Source organism: Rhinopithecus roxellana, chromosome 6 (genome assembly GCF_007565055.1).
Source record: "Rhinopithecus roxellana isolate Shanxi Qingling chromosome 6, ASM756505v1, whole genome shotgun sequence".
Taxonomy (NCBI): Eukaryota; Metazoa; Chordata; class Mammalia; order Primates; family Cercopithecidae; genus Rhinopithecus; species Rhinopithecus roxellana.
The window spans coordinates 50,669,403-50,687,748 of NC_044554.1; the positions used below are offsets into that span (position 1 = coordinate 50,669,403).

Below are 18,346 nucleotides of genomic sequence, written 5' to 3' on the forward strand. Positions count from 1 at the left end.
AACCAAAAAAGATCACAAGTAGTTATATCTATATCAGATAAAATGTATTTCAAGACAATAACTATAAAAAGAGGCAAAAGTTACTGTATAATAACAAAAAAGCTAGCACAAACATACACATGGAAACTGCCACATTGCCGTTATTGGCACATACTTCTGAGCATGTACCCCAATGCCACCATTTGGAAAAAGTACTTTGGCTGGCATCCCCCATTGGAGTGTTGTTGCCAGTGGAATTGGGAATGCCTCAGTCCCTCTGGTGTAGCAGATGCTTTAACCTCGAGGTGTCAAAAATCAAAGCTCTGGGCCTAATTCCAGCACCACAGGCCTACAACATGCAGCCCAGAAGTACTGAGCTGAATCTTAGCCCCCTGAAATATTCCAGAAATGAAGCCAGTCTACTGAATACAGCTTATGTAACAGTCAAACCCTCAAGGGCATAGAAGAATATAAAAGCAAAAAACCCTTCCAAAATACATCAGCTTAAAAGATTAAAGAAACATCAGCCCACAGAGATGAGAAAGAACCAGTGAAAGAACTCTGGCAACTCAACAAGTCAGAGTGTCTTCTTACCACCAAAAGAACACACTAGCTTCCCAACAATGATTCTTAACCAGGCTGAAGTGGCTGAAATGACAGACATAGAATTCAGGAACAGGATAGAAACAAACGCTATCAAGATTCAGAAGAAAGCTGAAAGTCAATCTAAGGAATCTAATGAATCAAATAAAATGACACATTAGCTGAAAGATGAAATAGTTATTTGAAGGAAGAACCAAACTGATGTGATAGAGCTGAAAAACTAACCTCAACAATGTCAATATCATCAGAAGTATTAGCAGCATAATAGATGAAGCTGAGAAAATAATCTCAGAGCTTGAACACTTGTTTTTGAATCAATTCAGTCAGACAAAAAATAAATAAAAAAAGAAAAATGAATGAAGTAAACCTCTGAGAAATATGGGATTATGTAAAAAGACCAAACCTATGACTCATTGATGTGTCTGAAAGAGAGGGAGAGAGAGTAAGCAATATTGAAAACGTATTGGAGGATATTGAGTACAAAAATTTCCCTAACCTTGCTAGAGAGTTTAACATTCAAATTCAGGAAACACAGAGAATTCTTATGAGATACTATAAAAGACAACCACCCCCAAGACACATAGTCATCAGATGCTTCAAGGTCAACATGAAAGAAAAAATAGTACAGTCAGCGAGAGAGAAAAGGCAGGTCACCTACAAAGGGAACCTCATCAGGCTAACAGCAGGTTTTTCAGGAGAAACTTTACAAGGCAGAAATAATTGGGAGCCAATATTTAACATTCTTAAAGAAATGAAATCCTAACCAGGAATTTCATATCCAGCCAAACTAAGCTTCATAAGGAAAGGAGAAATAAGATCCCTTCAGACAAGCAAATGTTTAAGGAATTTGTGACCACCAGACCTGCCTTACAAGAGGTCCTGAAGGGAGTGCTAAACATAGAAATGAAAGATCACCACCAGCCACCAAAAAAACACACTTAAGTACGTAGACCATTGACACTATAAAGCAACTACACAATCAAGTCTGCATAACAACCAAGTAACAACACAATGGCAGGATCATATCTGCACGTATTAATATTAACCTTGGATGTAGACATGCTAGATACGGCACATAAAAGTCACTTATTATTAAAAGAGTGACAGTTGGATAAACAAGTGAAACACTAAACTGTATGCTGTCTTCGGGAGACCCATCTCATATGCAACTCCCATAGGCTCAACATAAAGCGATGGAGAAAAAATGACCAAGCCAATGGGAAACAAAAAAAAGGGCAACTGCCAGAATATTCCAAATTGGGCAAAATAACATTAAGTGTTGTTTGCATTCGTGCATCCATATCACAGTGATGGACCTCGGCTCACACTGAAGTTCCTGCTGCAGGAGGATGCACAGACTGAAAGCCCATTGTGGGGACATCTGAGAAGAGCTTCAAAAAGGGCAGCTTTTTCTCCTGGTTGAGACAGAGACCTTGGGAAGGATTGCCCACCTCCAGCCTGTGGCTGCCCGTTTTTGTGCAGAGAGCAGCTGACTGTGCAGTGCTGCGGATGCACTGCCACAGAGGTACAGAGGTCTGGCTGGTGCTAGTGGACTCCAGGGTTGGGGGAAAATGCTTGAGCTTGTTTCCAGAGATATTGTACCCTTCCTTGGCATCACCTTTGGTCATGCTGCTAACACTACCTGAATAATGGATCAGCCTCAGCCCTTGTTCTTGGTCTTATTGATAACAGAACATTGAATAATGGTTCCTAATCTGAGCAAATTTCAGGGTGATCTTTTTCCCTGTGTGTCTGTGGTATCTTGGTGTCTGGCTGATCCCCACCTCCATGGGGACTGTTGGAGAGGCAGGCAGAAAGTGAAGACAAGACTTCAGAAGCAGCAGGACTCTGCAGAGGAAAGGAAAAAAACGTCTTGGAGCCCAGACTTTGCAAACTTGTGAAAGGTGGGCCTGCTGTGTTACCCTCCATGCCTACAGAGTTCACCTAGTCCAGGAACTTCTGACTATTCTCATGGAGGCTGTCGCCTGGCAAGAGCTGCAGGGAAGACGAGGTGCAGCAGAGACTCACTGGGTTTAAGCCATAACTCCCCCTTCACTTTCCCATTTTCCTCTGAGACAGTTGCTCTTCTGTCTGCACCTGCCCCTGACACCAAGGCTGACAGGCCAAAATTCTTCAACTGTGGATCTCATTAAAGATGAGAGGTATTTCCTGCATTTGCATAGCTGTAGGTAGTCTAGAAATAACTGAAAACTGCTGCAAAATCTACATAATCTTGAATTCCAGCCCTAATTTTTCTTAACCCTTTCCCTCCTAGGCTGCTTTACAAACCTCTCCAGAGCCCCTTAGATCCCAGTGGACCACAGTGCCATCCTGTGGCCAATAAGTGAAGTTTCATCATTGCTTCTGCAATGGCCCAAGGGGATGCTGGGAAGTGTCTGCAGAGTGAGCTGAGACGTTATTCTAGAAATGTCATCTTGCATGTTTTATGAGCTACTTCCCTAAACCCCAACCCCAACATTAGTTTTAACCCTGACTGTTCCTTTGAGTTATCAAACTTAACATCCCATCCTCATTCTAAATAATTCTTACCCCATAGCTGCAGTTACAGTCTCACTGAATTTTCTCCCTTAAAACTATCTAAAGAGACAGGAATAGAATAGGAAGAATGGAAGGAAATAGTGTTTACTCTAAAGCAGGAATAAAACACAGAAAGTGAAGTGTAACGTTATTTCATTTCCATTACCAAAGATAAACAAACATGTCCCCCAAATGACAATGCCACCATAAAAATAAAGATTAGCAAAAGACTAAGCAGATAATGTGATGACCTTCAAGATGGGGTCAGATATGTATTAATAAAAAGTAAAACTGGGATATAAGAAATAGGATCTCTTGGCTGGGCATGGTGGCTCACGCCTGTAATCCCAGCCCTTTGGGAGGCCAAGGTGGGCAGATCAAGAGGTCTGGAGATTGAGACAATCCTGGCTAACACAGTGAAACCCCGTATCTACTAAAAAAATACAAAACATCAGCCAGGTGTGGTGGCGGGCACGTGTAGTCCCAGCTACTCAGGAGGCTGAGGCAGGAGAATGGCGTGAACCCTCCAGACGGAGCTTGCAGTGAGCCGAGATAGCGCCTCTGCACTCCAGCCTGGGCGACAGAGTGAGACTCCATCTCGGGGGAAAGACCAAAAAAAGTCCCTTGAAAGGCAATAAGCAATCGTGGAAGGAGCGTATCTAACGGGAAAATAAGGCTGGATATAATTAAGACTAGCAAAAGGCCTGCGACAGGAAAGGAATAGCTTGTACCACGCAATGTGCTGATCTGAAGAGCAGAGAGGGAGGAGATGATTCTGGAAGAGGTAGAGGAGTGGCGTGAGATGAGGGTAAGCTGCTGCAAAATAGTATCATACGGAAGCAAATCAGCCAGGGAACTGGGGATTATATGACCTTTCTATCCACCGTCTTCTGTGACAGACCAGAGGAACCATTTCCCTTTCCAGTGACTTGTTCTACAGCCCTTGCTCCATCCCAGTGAAAGGCTCCCAGAATTTCTCTCCTCAGGTTCTCATGGACCAACTCTTATTCCTTCATTGTTGAGCAGAGTGTAAAGGGGAGGTCATCTCTTCGTGCCCTGAAGTCCCACAGTAACTGGCATAGTCCTCTCTCGTGGCTTGATCACAGGCCCCCAAGTCTGTGCCTTTTCATTTCCAGTAGACTGAAAGTTAGGTGTGAGTCATGAACCTTGAACAATGCCTTTATCATAGGGCATGTAAGTGACTGTTTTCAAAATCATTGCTGTTTCTTTCACTGCCTCAGATTATATCTGAACAGAAAAGATGCATAATTGGAATGATTTCTTAAATGAATTTAAACACAAAAATCTTTCACAGTGCCATAAATAATGCAACCAAAATAATTGTTATCCTAAATGGTGACATTGTAGAGTGAAACAAAAAGCAAATAAAATTATATCAAGTATTTGAGAGGAGCCTCAGAAACCCAATCCTTCTTATACGAACATCACCATATGGCCTCCCTCTACCTGACAGACAACAGAGCCATACTCATGCCCTGCATCTGGCAGAAAAACCTTGCTGGAGCCTGTAGAGAGCTGGCAAGGGGGAGCCTTGGTGATTCTGCCCCAGAGCAGAGATTCTCTGGGAGCTCTGGATGACCTCCAGGGACTGAGATGGACGGGGGCTGTACTATGTGTTGGAGAGGAGGACATTTAGGGTGAGTGTGATCTGTGCCACTGAAGAATTTTCTGGCTGTAAAGTTGTTCACAGCCCAGAGCTGCTGCTTGCCCCATCCCTGTTCCCAATGACTGCAGCATCTACATATTCCATGCAAGGAAGGATAATGCGAAAATAATAAACTTGTTTACTCTATCCTTTAGCTACACTCAAAATAGTTGTCATGTTCTGGACTGGTGTGCTTACAAGAGATACGGACCCACAAAGTAAGGGAATTTGGAGATTGAATAGAAATAGTGTCAGCTGAGGTCACCTTAGGTCATGGTTTCTAAAAGCAAGAACAGAGAAGAGGTGAATTCGGTGTCCTTTTGGCCCCTCAAGACACGACGACTTAACAGGAACATCATTTTCTCAGAAAACATTCCAGTGATGTGCTGGAAAACTGTCTGTGGAGGTGGGCACATGCTTAGTAGCACTTACCAAGTTCTGTTGTATCAACAAAGGCACTATGGTGGATTTCAAGCTGTCAACATGGCTTCACTGAAGGGAAGAGTGTGCCTGTTTGTCTCTCGCGAGTCAGAAAAGCTGGCTCCAGCACATCCCTGGACTCCGAAGCACAACTTTCAAAGCTCTTCAGTGCTTACTACTCAACTCCTAGAAATGAGGCATCAGCAACAATATCGAAGCCCATTGTTTTCATAATAGGATGAGAGTGTGACCCTGGGTCTTGGGGTGGACAGAGGGAAGTTTGAGCCCAGAAAGGATTGAAGAGTTCTCTGAAGTTAGTTGCTCAGAGTGCAGAACTCTTAGGGTTGTGCTGGCTGATTTGGAAGCTTCTAGACTTTGATTTGAAATACTTTTATTGACGTGCTCCTTTTTTAACTCAAAGAGATTAGTTACATTCATTTAGAGCAGGGCCTTTATTGCTTCTTGTTTGCTTATTAATAAAACCTTCCCTTTGCTATCCTTCTATGTTCATTCTCAGTGCAGGTGGGAAACCCTGCCCACCTTTTTTACCACTTCTTTCAGCATCAGTGTTTACAGTTGTGGTTAATATTCTGTGCAAGCTTAAGTTTCAGAGCTGGTCCACTGTTAGGACCATTTGTCTTAGGGGTCATGCGGATAAAGGTGGGAAAAGTCGGAGACAGGGTCCAGCAAGGAAGTCCTTGGAATAGCATCCTAAGGTCAGGGAATTCCCATCTGTGCCTGGGACTTATGCACTCCCAGGACACACAGGGCAACTAAAAAAGGAATGATCTGTTGATGAAACAATTACAATGGGTTCAGAACAATCCCTGCCAACAATTATCATTTGCTAGAGAAAGAAATTTGGTATCTGAGCCACCACAATTTCTGATAAGTGAATTTAAAGATCTATAATTCCCCAACCAGCTCTGCAGGACTCGGAGCACCTCTGTCCTGGCTGGGTCTGGGGTATTCTACCTTAACCTTTGTGTACGGGGCTGTCTCTGAGGACTCCCAGAAACCCATGATCCATAATCATGTCAGCTCTAACCACAACTTGAAATTTCATATATGTGAACTGTAGCTTCACTCAAAGAGAGGTGAAGAATTTTTATTACAATATACTTATTTATATTTGCAACAAAAACTATATTGCAATATGTAAAATAACAAACAAAACAAAAGTAATGTAAGCATTATTATTTTTAAAACTCCATCTTCTTGAGTTAAAGACCTCAGGGAAATTATTTCAAATCAAAAGACTAGAGCAACAATTATCAGAGGCTGGAGTGGAGATGGGGTGCTGGGGAGATGTTGGTTAAAGGATACAAAATTTCACTCAAATAGGAGGAAGAAGTTCAAAAGATCTATTGTACAACACAGTGACTAGAGTTAGTAACAGTGGATTGCATTCTGGGAAAATGCTAACAGAGTACATTTCAAGTATTCTCACCACAGGAAAGGATAAGGATTGAGGTACTGCATATGTTAATTAGCTAGATTTAGTCGCTGCACCATGTACATACTTTTTTATTTTTTATTTTTTTGAGACAGAGCGTTGCTCTGTCGCCCAGTCTAGAGCGCAGTGGTGCCATCTCAGCTCGCTGCAAGCTCCTCCTCCTAGGTTCACGCCATTCTCCTGCCTCAGCCTCCCAAGTAGCTGGGACTACAGGTGCCCGCCTCCACACCCGGCTAATTTTTTGTATTTTTAGTAGAAATGGGGTTTCACCGTGTTAGCCAGGATGGTCTCGATCTCCTAACTTCATCATCTGCCCGCCTCAGCCTCCCAAAGTGCTAGGATTACAGGCCCTTGTGCACACATTTTTAAATGCAGGTTACATGGTATACATATGTACAATTCTTATTTGTCAGTATTCAGGTTCTAGAAACCCAATTTCCTAGGGAACCAAGCTGACACTGGAGCAGTAGTGGACGCAAGGTTCAGTCTCCCAGGACAGGAGCAGTGGTAAATGAACACAAAATAAAGAACACTCATTGCTTACACTAGGCAGAAGAAACGAAGTCTTATTGTTATCATGGCTGTATTCATCAAGTAACTGTCACAAAAGCCACAAAGATGTTTAAGTCAAACACGAAGATTGTTTTGCTCTGGTACTGCAGAGAACTTCCAATGTGACAGGGATAGAAGAGGCTTCAGAAGAAGGAATGTTCCTGTGGATGAAGCTTCAGACCTTGCAGATGCCAGATGCCCGAACCCATGCAGGGAAACAGGCCTCTTCCTTGCCCATGCCCAAAGCTTCTGTATGTGGGCAGCAACCTCCCAGGCCCCAAAGAAAACTGCATGTCCCAGCCCTGAAGGCCGAGGCTAAGACACCCAGTGCTTGCCTTAGAGCAGTGAGCTGGCTCTGAAGACTCCTAGAGTCCAGTGGGCCACGATTGCTTCCACCACCCACATTTACAGTTACTGTGTCTTAGGGATGAATCTGTGGTCTCTTTCTGCCCAAAGGACAGCTGAGGTCCAAATCTACTTGTTTCCCACGGGGAGCGGGGAGCGGGGAGCAAAGAGAGGCCTGTTAAAGGTCTCTAGATGCTGCAAGGAGAGAGAAGGATGAGGTTTGTGAACAGGAAGGAGGTGACCGTGCCACGCTGTGGCTAAGCTGCTGGCACAGAGATACACGGCTGAGTCCCCCTGCTGTGTGGGCTGATCTTCAGAGTGGAGACGGATCCCTCAGGCCTCTCTACAGAGAACCGACCACTGGGCAGCCCTGATTTGTCTGGTGCATCCTTGCCTTGGAAGTAAATTAAAAACTCCAGGCCCTTCCCCAGGCTCTGTCGGTACCAATAAAGGGTGGTATGACCTGAAATTGGATCACACCTGAGCACTACATCCTTTCCCTCCTCTGTGACCTTGTTCCTGGGGGACTGGGAGACTCCAGCACCTGTGTGATCTGTGGAGGCACAAGTTAGGAACAGAACAAGGGAAACAATTTTAGTCATCACACGAATCCCACCCCTCCACACACAGACACATACACATACAAACACCCCCTGGCACACACACACACACTCACACACACAATGAGACTGGTTGGTGTCTGAGGACTCACCTGCCCCCAGGAGGCACAGGGCTGCCCAGCAGAGGAGCCTGGTGCCCATGGCAGAGTCAGGGCAGGATGGGAGCTTTACCAGATCAGAGTCATTGTGAGCAGGAGCAGAGGAGGAGGGACGTCCCTGTCCTTACACGGAAGTTCCCACCGTGACATCACTTCCTCTCCCAATCTGCATGACCTCAGGAACACAGGATTTATATTAGAACACACTCGGATGATTACTTTAAATATTTATACGCTCCTTGTAAACAACGTTATTTGCATGGGACATCGCTTTGGGCTCCTGTGCTGTCTGGACCGAGAGGCTTCACGCTGCGTCTCCGAGTTCACCTTCTCATCTCACAGCCGCTCCTCTGTCTGCTGGGCACGCTCTGTAGGATGTGCCAACAGCAACCCCAACACCAGGCACCAAAGTGTGAGCTCATTGTCTTTCCTGCAAGTCGGGGTCCCCCTGCCATCCCCATTCATGCCGCAGCCTCCTCCATTCCCCTAGTCACACGTGCCCAATGGAATGCCCCATCACATGGGTTCCCTCACTAACTGCCTTCATGCCTTTCTTCTGGGATCATTTTCCACCCTCGTTAACTATAATTCAGAAAAGGTACCTTGGTGACAAACTCACAGAATTTTTTTAGTGTTCCATATTTTCTTTTCCTGTCCTATAGATTTTTTAAAATCAATCTGAATCTTCAATAACTGAGGACTATAATTCTGATTTAATGGTTATTTTTAATTCTCTTTCTTGACTTTAACTATTTCTCTCATTCTATTCCACTGAAAGATATTTATCTCTCCCTTTTGACGGCTGTTAAAATCTTCTCTTTGTCATTTGTGGTCTGCAATTTCACCGGGACCTGCCTATTCATCTTACAATTCATCTGAATTCTTGAACAAGGATTTCGGTCTCAAACATCTCAGGAACATTCTCAGCTAACATCATATACACAGTCATCTCAGGCCATTTGCCCTATTTTCTCTTTCTGAAACTTCAATTATATATAAGAAAAAAAATTTCAATAAAACATTCTATACTTTCTGATATTCTAAAAACTTCATTTTTTCCTTGTTCCTTCACTTTTTTATATTTTACATTTAATTTTCTGTGTTTCATTCTAGGTGATTTCTTGAGACCCATCTTTGATATTGCTACTAATCTCTTTAGAAGCCTTGAATCTGCTGTTTAGCTTCCATTTTGTTTTCTCGAGTAATCATAATGATTTCTAGACATTCTATTTGATTATTTCTTTAATGTTTTTTGATGGTTTGGGGCAGTCTCTTTTTTCATGTCCTTGTTTCAGTTCCTTCTTGTATTCATTTAAACGTAGCTCTTCAAACATCCACATCTTATGATGGCAGAATTTAAAATCTTTAAGATGTTCATCTGAATAGTTTATTGCTTCTGCTCACTGTTCCTGCTCGGTTTTTGTTTCAATATTTTTAATAGTGGGAGTGAATTGGTCTGCTGTTAATCTATAAAATTCAGGGAGAGGCCAGGGTTGAGAGTGCAGAACGTCAAGACTCCGTAGCTTTTCAACTGTCTCCAGTCTCACCCCCAAATGCATGGGGTCAGGAACTGTCTGCTGCACTCTGAGCTGCGAAATACCCCCATAGATTAGATTCCTCACATCACAGCCTGCTCTGAGGACAGCCCCAGTGTAGGTTCCAGAAGAGAATTCTGATTTTCTGTTTCTTTTTTATTACGCTTCCTTCAAAAACAGAGCCTGTAAGGCTGTATATGCATGAGGTTTTGTTTTTTTTGTTGTTGTTGTTTTTTTTTTTTTTTTTTTTTTTTCCTGTTCTTCCAAGGAAACCAAAGTCCTAGCATCAAGGATTTGTTCCACCATTAGCCAACTTAAGACAATTGTGGGACAAAAGTAGCTCACTATTTAGGTCCAACTTTTACAAAGAAAAATCAATATTTTTTTATTTGAAATCGTATGCTCTCCTTTGAGTAGAATAAGAGGTCACATTAATCATGAATTAAATCTGCTGGCTAGATCTCCCCTCCAGACCTTCTCTTCCTCAGCTCCCCCTACATTTATATAAGGTCTAACTCCTGTCATACATCCTCCTCTCCATAGTACTCTTAGTGGCTCTGTTTTATTGATGTAAACCTAATGGAGTTTCTGGTACCAGAAGTGGTTCCAAAATCACAAACCTGTGTGCATGGGTTTCTGGAAATGGATCTCCAATCTGTCTAGAGTTGTTGTGGGGAAAGAGTCCGAAGGAGAGCATAGAGACCTGGAGGAGGTCTGGTGCTACAGACACAGGAGGAATCTTACCCATGATAGTGACTCCTCGTTAATTTCAGGGACCTACCTTAGCCCAGCAATCAAACGGCTAAGATTTCTTATAGTTAATGCCAGATCTCTGCCAGGGTAAAATGGATCTAGGGTGCTCCTGTTATTTGTTCATCCATCCACCCATCATTCACTGCATCATTGAATCATTCATTCTCCTTGAAATGGGTCTCCCCCTGTGCCAGGCACTGCTGTTGGAATATAAAGCAGACATAGCCTTGGCCTTCATGGGGTTTAAAGTATCTGGATGATTCCAATTGTGCTAAATTCTACTGACTAACAGACACATGATAGCATGAGAGATTATTAAAGGGAAACTGACCTCAGCTGGGAGCCGAGGGAAGCATAGTGGTGATTATCACTAGGGCTGATCATGCTGAGATCTGAAGCACAGGTAGGTGTTGACCACTACAGAAAGGAAATCTCCAGCCCAGGGCACAGGAAGTGGACTTTGGAGTCTCTCAACATGGCAAGAGTAGAGAAGGGCAAGGAGGTCGGGGAGGAGAAACCCAGCAAGGTATTGGAGGGTGACTGTGAATATAGGAAATGCAGGCTGTGGCTAAGACGACGTTAGGGTTCAATATGAGGAAAATCATAGAGAGGAAAGCATCTGGTTCCCAGGTAGAGATGGGAGTCTAGATGGATCTGAAATACAAATCCTATTTCACCTACGAGGCCTCAGACTCAGGTGAATGACTAGGAAAGTCAGAGCTGAGAAAGCCCTGGTCCCAGCCCAAAAGGACAGCTCAGAGGAAAGACCAGAGGGGGACAAAGAAGACATCTGAGGCCCTGAGACCAGTCCTGGCCTGGCTGAGACTGACTGCAGAGGCACCTGGCACAGACCAAGGCTCCCACTGGCCAGGCACAGTGGGGATCCAAAGTTTCTGGTGGTAGGACCAAGGGCATTGCTGAGTCTGGGGTGGGGATGAGGGCAGAGCCTCTCCTGCCTTTATGTGCAGAGAGGAGACGGCCGTGCAGCACTGTGGCTTCACTGCTGGCACAGAAGTACACAGATGTCTGGGAGGGAGCAGCCGACTCCAGCCTAAGCATGAAATTCTGTAGGTTTGATCTGGAGACACTGTAGCCATCAGGGACTTCTCCTGTGTCAGTGCTACCTTTACCAACTGAGTAATGAATCAGCCTCAGTCCCATGCCTGGGTCTTGTCGATACCAGTACATGTAGTTATGGTTCATATCCTGGGCACACTGCAGTGTCATGCTCTGTCCTGTCTTCAGGATTTGGAATTTTGGGGTCTGAGTGACACCAGCACTCACTGGACCTGCAGAGAAGAACAAAACTGATGCTGCAGCCCCAGTGGGAAGGCGCTGGGCCTTGAAATCCATGCAAGGGGCCCTGCCCAGGACCCACCTGGCCACAGGAGAGAAAAGGCTGCACAGCACAGGAGCTTGATGCGCATGGCAGGTGCTACAGGATGGAGGGGTCTTCTGGGTCTGTGCATTGGTGAAAGGGAACAGGTCTTTCAGGGCATCATTCTGAGACCTCATTCTCCCTCCCGGGGCCCCAGAGCCTTCCTGTCAGGAGAGGCCACGCCCCTTCCCCAGATGGTCAAATTCAAGATAAATTCACCAGTGAAGAGTTTGGATGGGAAGAATGCCTTTGTCTGAATTGATGCAAGTCTACCATCTTTTTAAGATCTTTTGGTAATTAGTTTGTAACTCAATGTATATTTTTTATTCCCATGATGATGTAATTACTTGGCTGTGCACGCTGACCCACGCCTGTAATCTTAGCCCTTTGGGAGGCTGAAGAGAGCAGATCACTTGAGGCCAGGAGATGGACACCAGCCTGACCAACATGGTGAAATCCCATCTGTACTAAAAATACAGAAATTATCCAGGCATCCTGACGTGCACCTGTAGTCACAGCTACTCGGGAGTCGGAGGCACCAGAATTGCTTGAACCAGGGAGACAGAGGTTGCAGTGAGCCGAGATCATGCCACAGCACTTCTACCTGGGTGATAGAGTGAGACTCCATCTCAGAATAATAATAATAATAATTACTCATTAATACACTGATATTGGTTATCTAAGCATTACTATAGTCTAGAATCTTAGAAAAACTCCTCCTGTCTTCCGGGTGTTTTTGACTCCTGTGTCCCAAATACTCCTTCAAATATCCTTTTCTAATCTGCTTAATTGACCATAATCCTGTTCAAAATCCTTTGTCTATATTGGTTTTCTCTGTTATTAGCTTTCCAAATCCCAGGGGCAGGCTCATCAACATTGGAGTTGTCGTTTTGTTCTGTTTCTTGTCAATTTCCTGACAGATGGGACTCCTGACAAACCCAGCTGAGCACCTTCAGCTCCACCCAGGGCTGTTGCTTTCTGTGCCTGGGGTTAGACCGCAGCAGGCAGAACCACCTCACGCTGCTGACTGCCTATGTGGACGATGGTGGCTGCCCAGCACTGCCCATGATCTATAGGCACAAAGGTGTCTTGATGTGTAAGCGACTTGGGGAGACAAGGCTAACTTTAGGGTAAGGAAGAATGTTCTGGATGTATTGCTGCCATTAATTTAGTAATAAATACAAAGGAACCAACTCAAATACCCATCAATCAATGAGTGGATAAAGAAACTGTGAGATATATATATGAAATAGATATAATATATATGAAATAGATATAATATGTATGAAATAGATACAATATATATATGTTTCAGGGACTTACCCAAGCCCAGCAATCAAAGGGGTAAGATTTCTTGTAGTTAATACCAGATCTCTGCCAAGATAAAATGGATCTAGGATGCTTCTGTTATTCGTTCATCCATCCACCCATCATTCACTGCGTCATTGACCCATTCATTCTCTTTGAAATGGGTCTCCCCCTGTGCCAGGCACTGCTGTTGGAATATAAAGCAGACATAGCCTTGGCCTTCATGGGGTTTAAAGTATCTGGATGATTCCAATTGTGCTAAATTCTACTGACTAACAGACACATGATAGCATGAGAGATTATTAAAGGGAAACTGACCTCAGCTGGGAGCCGAGGGAAGCATAGTGGTGATTATCACTAGGGCTGATCATGCTGAGATCTGAAGCACAGGTAGGTGTTGACCACTACAGAAAGGAAATCTCCAGCCCAGGGCATAGGAAGTGGACTTTGGAGTCTCTCAACATGGCAAGAGTAGAGAAGGGCAAGGAGGTCGGGGAGGAGAAACCCAGCAAGGTATTGGAGGGTGACTGTGAATATAGGAAATGCAGGCTGTGGCTAAGATGACTTTAGGGTTCAATATCAGGAAAAATCATAGAGAGGAAAGCATCTGGTACCCAGGTACAGATGGGAGTCTAGATGGATCTGAAATACAAAGCCTATTTCACCTACGAGGCCTCAGACTCAGGTGAATGACTAGGAAAGTCAGAGCTGGGAAAGCCCTGGTCCCAGCCCAAAAGGACAGCTCAGAGGAAAGACCAGAGGGGGACAAAGAAGACATCTGAGGCGCTGTGACCAGTCCAGTCCAGGCCGGGCTGAGACCGACTGCAGAGGCACCTGGCACAGACCGAGACTGGCATTGCCCGGGCCCACTGGGGCTCCAAAGTTTCTGGTGGTAGGACCAAGGGCATTGCTGAGTCTGGGGTGGGGATGAGGGCAGAGCCTCCCCTGCCTTTATGTGCAGAGAGGAGACGGCCATGCAGCACTGTGGCTTCACTGCTGGCACAGAAGTACACAGATGTCTGGGAGGGAGCAGCCGACTCCAGCCTGAGCAGGAAATTCTGTAGGTTTGATCTGGAGACACTGTAGCCATCAGGGACTTCTCCTGTGTCAGTGCTACCTTCACCAACTGAGTAATGAATCAGCCTCAGCCCCATGCCTGGGTCTTGTCGATACCAGTACATGCGATCATGGTTCATATCCTGAGCACACTGCAGTGTCATGCTCTGTCCTGTCTTCAGGATTTGGAATTTTGGGGTCTGAGTGACACCAGCACTCACTGGACCTGCAGAGAAGAACAAAACTGATGCTGCAGCCCCAGTGGGAAGGCGCTGGGCCTTGAAATCCATGCAAGGGGCCCTGCCCAGGACCCACCTGGCCACAGGAGAGAAAAGGCTGCACAGCACAGGAGCTTGATGCGCATGGCAGGTGCTACAGGATGGAGGGGTCTTCTGGGTCTGTGCATTGGTGAAAGGGAACAGGTCTTTCAGGGCATCATTCTGAGACCTCATTCTCCCTCCCGGGGCCCCAGAGCCTTCCTGTCAGGAGAGGCCACGCCCCTTCCCCAGATGGTCAAATTCAAGATAAATTCACCAGTGAAGAGTTTGGATGGGAAGAATGCCTTTGTCTGAATTGATGCAAGTCTACCATCTTTTTAAGATCTTTTGGTAATTAGTTTGTAACTCAATGTATATTTTTTATTCCCATGATGATGTAATTACTTGGCTGTGCACGCTGACCCACGCCTGTAATCTTAGCCCTTTGGGAGGCTGAAGAGAGCAGATCACTTGAGGCCAGGAGATGGACACCAGCCTGACCAACATGGTGAAATCCCATCTGTACTAAAAATACAGAAATTATCCAGGCATCCTGACGTGCACCTGTAGTCACAGCTACTCGGGAGTCGGAGGCACCAGAATTGCTTGAACCAGGGAGACAGAGGTTGCAGTGAGCCGAGATCATGCCACAGCACTTCTACCTGGGTGATAGAGTGAGACTCCATCTCAGAATAATAATAATAATAATTACTCATTAATACACTGATATTGGTTATCTAAGCATTACTATAGTCTAGAATCTTAGAAAAACTCCTCATGTCTTCCGGGTGTTTTTGACTCCTGTGTCCCAAATACTCCTTCAAATATCCTTTTCTAATCTGCTTAATTGACCATAATCCTGTTCAAAATCCTTTGTCTATATTGGTTTTCTCTGTTATTAGCTTTCCAAATCCCAGGGGCAGGCTCATCAACATTGGAGTTGTCGTTTTGTTCTGTTTCTTGTCAATTTCCTGACAGATGGGACTCCTGACAAACCCAGCTGAGCACCTTCAGCTCCACCCAGGGCTGTTGCTTTCTGTGCCTGGGGTTAGACCGCAGCAGGCAGAACCACCTCACGCTGCTGACTGCCTATGTGGACGATGGTGGCTGCCCAGCACTGCCCATGATCTACAGGCATGAAGGTGTCTTGATGTGTAAGCGACTTGGGGAGACAAGGCTAACTTTAGGGTAAGGAAGAATGTTCTGGATGTATTGCTGCCATTAATTTAGTAATAAATACAAAGGAACCAACTCAAATACCCATCAATCAATGAGTGGATAAAGAAACTGTGAGATATATATATGAAATAGATATAATATATATGAAATAGATATAATATGTATGAAATAGATACAATATATATATGTTTCAGGGACTTACCCAAGCCCAGCAATCAAAGGGGTAAGATTTCTTGTAGTTAATACCAGATCTCTGCCAGGGTGAAATAGATCTAGGATGCTTCTGTTATTCGTTCATCCATCCACCCATCATTCACTGCATCATTGACCCATTCATTCTCTTTGAAATGGGTCTCCCCCTGTGCCAGGCACTGCTGTTGGAATATAAAGCAGACATAGCCTTGGCCTTCATGGGGTTTAAAGTATCTGGATGATTCCAATTGTGCTAAATTCTACTGACTAACAGACACATGATAGCATGAGAGATTATTAAAGGGAAACTGACCTCAGCTGGGAGCCGAGGGAAGCATAGTGGTGATTATCACTAGGGCTGATCATGCTGAGATCTGAAGCACAGGTAGGTGTTGACCACTACAGAAAGGAAATCTCCAGCCCAGGGCACAGGAAGTGGACTTTGGAGTCTCTCAACATGGCAAGAGTAGAGAAGGGCAGGGAGGTCGGGGAGGAGAAACCCAGCAAGGTATTGGAGGGTGACTGTGAATATAGGAAATGCAGGCTGTGGCTAAGATGACTTTAGGGTTCAATATCAGGAAAAACCATAGAGAGGAAAGCATCTGGTACCCAGGTAGAGATGGGAGTCTAGATGGATCTGAAATACAAAGCCTATTTCACCCACGAGGCCTCAGACTCAGGTGAATGACTAGGAAAGTCAGAGCTGAGAAAGCCCTGGTCCCAGCCCAAAAGGACAGCTCAGAGGAAAGACCAGAGGGGGACGAAGAAGACATCTGAGGTGCTGGGACCAGTCCAGTCCAGGCCGGGCTGAGACCGACTGCAGAGGCACCTGGCACAGACCGAGACTGGCATTGCCCGGGCCCACTGGGGCTCCAAAGTTTCTGGTGGTAGGACCAAGGGCATTGCTGAGTCTGGGGTGGGGATGAGGGCAGAGCCTCTCCTGCCTTTATGTGCAGAGAGGAGACGGCCATGCAGCACTGTGGCTTCACTGCTGGCACAGAAGTACACAGATGTCTGGGAGGGAGCAGCCGACTCCAGCCTGAGCAGGAAATCCTTTTTGTTTAATCTGGAGACACTGTAGCCATCGGGGACTTCTCCTTTGTCAGTGGTATTCTCAGCAACTGAGTAATGAATCAGCCTCAGCCCCATGCCTGGGTCTTGTCGATACCAGTACATGCGCTCATGGTTCATATCCTGGGCACACTGCAGTGTCATGCTCTGTCCTGTCTTCAGGACTTGGAATTTTGGGGTCTGAGTGACACCAGCACTCACTGGACCTGCAGAGAAGAACAAAACTGATGCTGCAGCCCCAGTGGGAAGGCGCTGGGCCTTGAAATCCATGCAAGGGGCCCTGCCCAGGACCCACCTGGCCACAGGAGACAAAAGGCCGCACAGCACAGGAGCCTGATGCTCATGGCATGGGCTGCAGGACGGAGGGGGTCTTCTGGGTCTGTACATTGATGAAAGGGGAACAGGTCTTTCAAGGGCATCATTCTGAGACCTCATACTCCCTGCCTGGGCCCCAGAGCCTTCCTGTCAGGAGTGGCCACGCCCCTTCCCCAGATGGTCAAATTCAAGAAAAATTCACCAGTGAAGAGTTTGGATGGGAAGAATGCCTTTGTCTGAATTGGTGCAAGTCTACCATCTTTTTTTTTTAGATCTTTTGGTAATTAGTTTGTAGCTCAAAGTATATTTTGTATTCCCATGATGGTATAATTACTTGGCTGTGCACAGTGGCCCACGCCTGTAATCCTAGCCCTTTGGGAGGCTGAAGAGAGCAGATCACTTGAGGTCAGGAGTTGGAGACCAACAGGGTGAAATCCCATCGGTACTAAAATACAGAAATTATCCAGGCATCCTGACGTGCACCTGTACTCACAGCTACTCAGGAGTCTGAGACACCAGAATCGCTTGAACCAGGGAGGCGGAGGTTGCAGTGAGCCGAGATCGTGCCACTGCACTCCAGCCTGGATGACAGAATGAGACTCCATCTCAAAATAATAACAATCATAATAATAACTCATTAATGCACTGATATTGGTTATCTAAGTGTTGCTACAGTCTAGAATCTTAGAACACCTCCTCATGTCTTCCTGGTGTTTTTGACTCCTGTGTCCCAAATACTCCTTCAAGCATCCTTTCCTAATTTGCTTAATTGACCATAATCCTGTTTAAAATCCTTTGTCTATATGGGTTTTCTCTGTTAGCAAGTTTCCAAATCCCAGGGGCAGGCTCATCAACATTGGAGGAGTCATTTTGTTCTGTTTCTTGTCAATTCACTGACAGATGGGACTCCTGACAAACCCAGCTGAGCACCCTCAGCTCAACCCAGGGCTCTTGTTTCTGTGCCTGGGGTGAGACTGCAGCAGACAGAACCACCTCATGCTGCTGACTGCCCTCTCTGTGTAGAC

At 45.4% G+C, this 18,346-nt stretch overlaps 4 gene segments (V, D, J or C); all 4 read right to left on the reverse strand.

The window, feature by feature from the left end:
• Positions 1–7,004: 7,004 nt before the first annotated feature.
• Positions 7,005–8,382, reverse strand: LOC115898218. The segment is given in 2 exon segments: positions 7,005–8,112; positions 8,272–8,382. Coding segments are annotated over 2 exon segments (473 nt in total).
• Positions 8,383–10,374: 1,992 nt separating this feature from the next.
• On the reverse strand, positions 10,375–12,129 carry LOC104681417. The segment is given in 3 exon segments: positions 10,375–10,532; positions 11,396–11,854; positions 11,944–12,129. Coding segments are annotated over 3 exon segments (708 nt in total).
• A 1,865-nt stretch (positions 12,130–13,994) lies between these two features.
• On the reverse strand, positions 13,995–14,773 carry LOC115898172. The segment is given in 2 exon segments: positions 13,995–14,533; positions 14,623–14,773. Coding segments are annotated over 2 exon segments (630 nt in total).
• Positions 14,774–16,892: 2,119 nt separating this feature from the next.
• On the reverse strand, positions 16,893–17,560 carry LOC115898173 (the record flags this gene model as incomplete). The annotated part of the segment is given in 2 exon segments: positions 16,893–17,212; positions 17,302–17,560. Coding segments are annotated over 2 exon segments (447 nt in total), but the record flags the coding sequence as incomplete, so codon positions are not given.
• Positions 17,561–18,346: the final 786 nt, after the last annotated feature.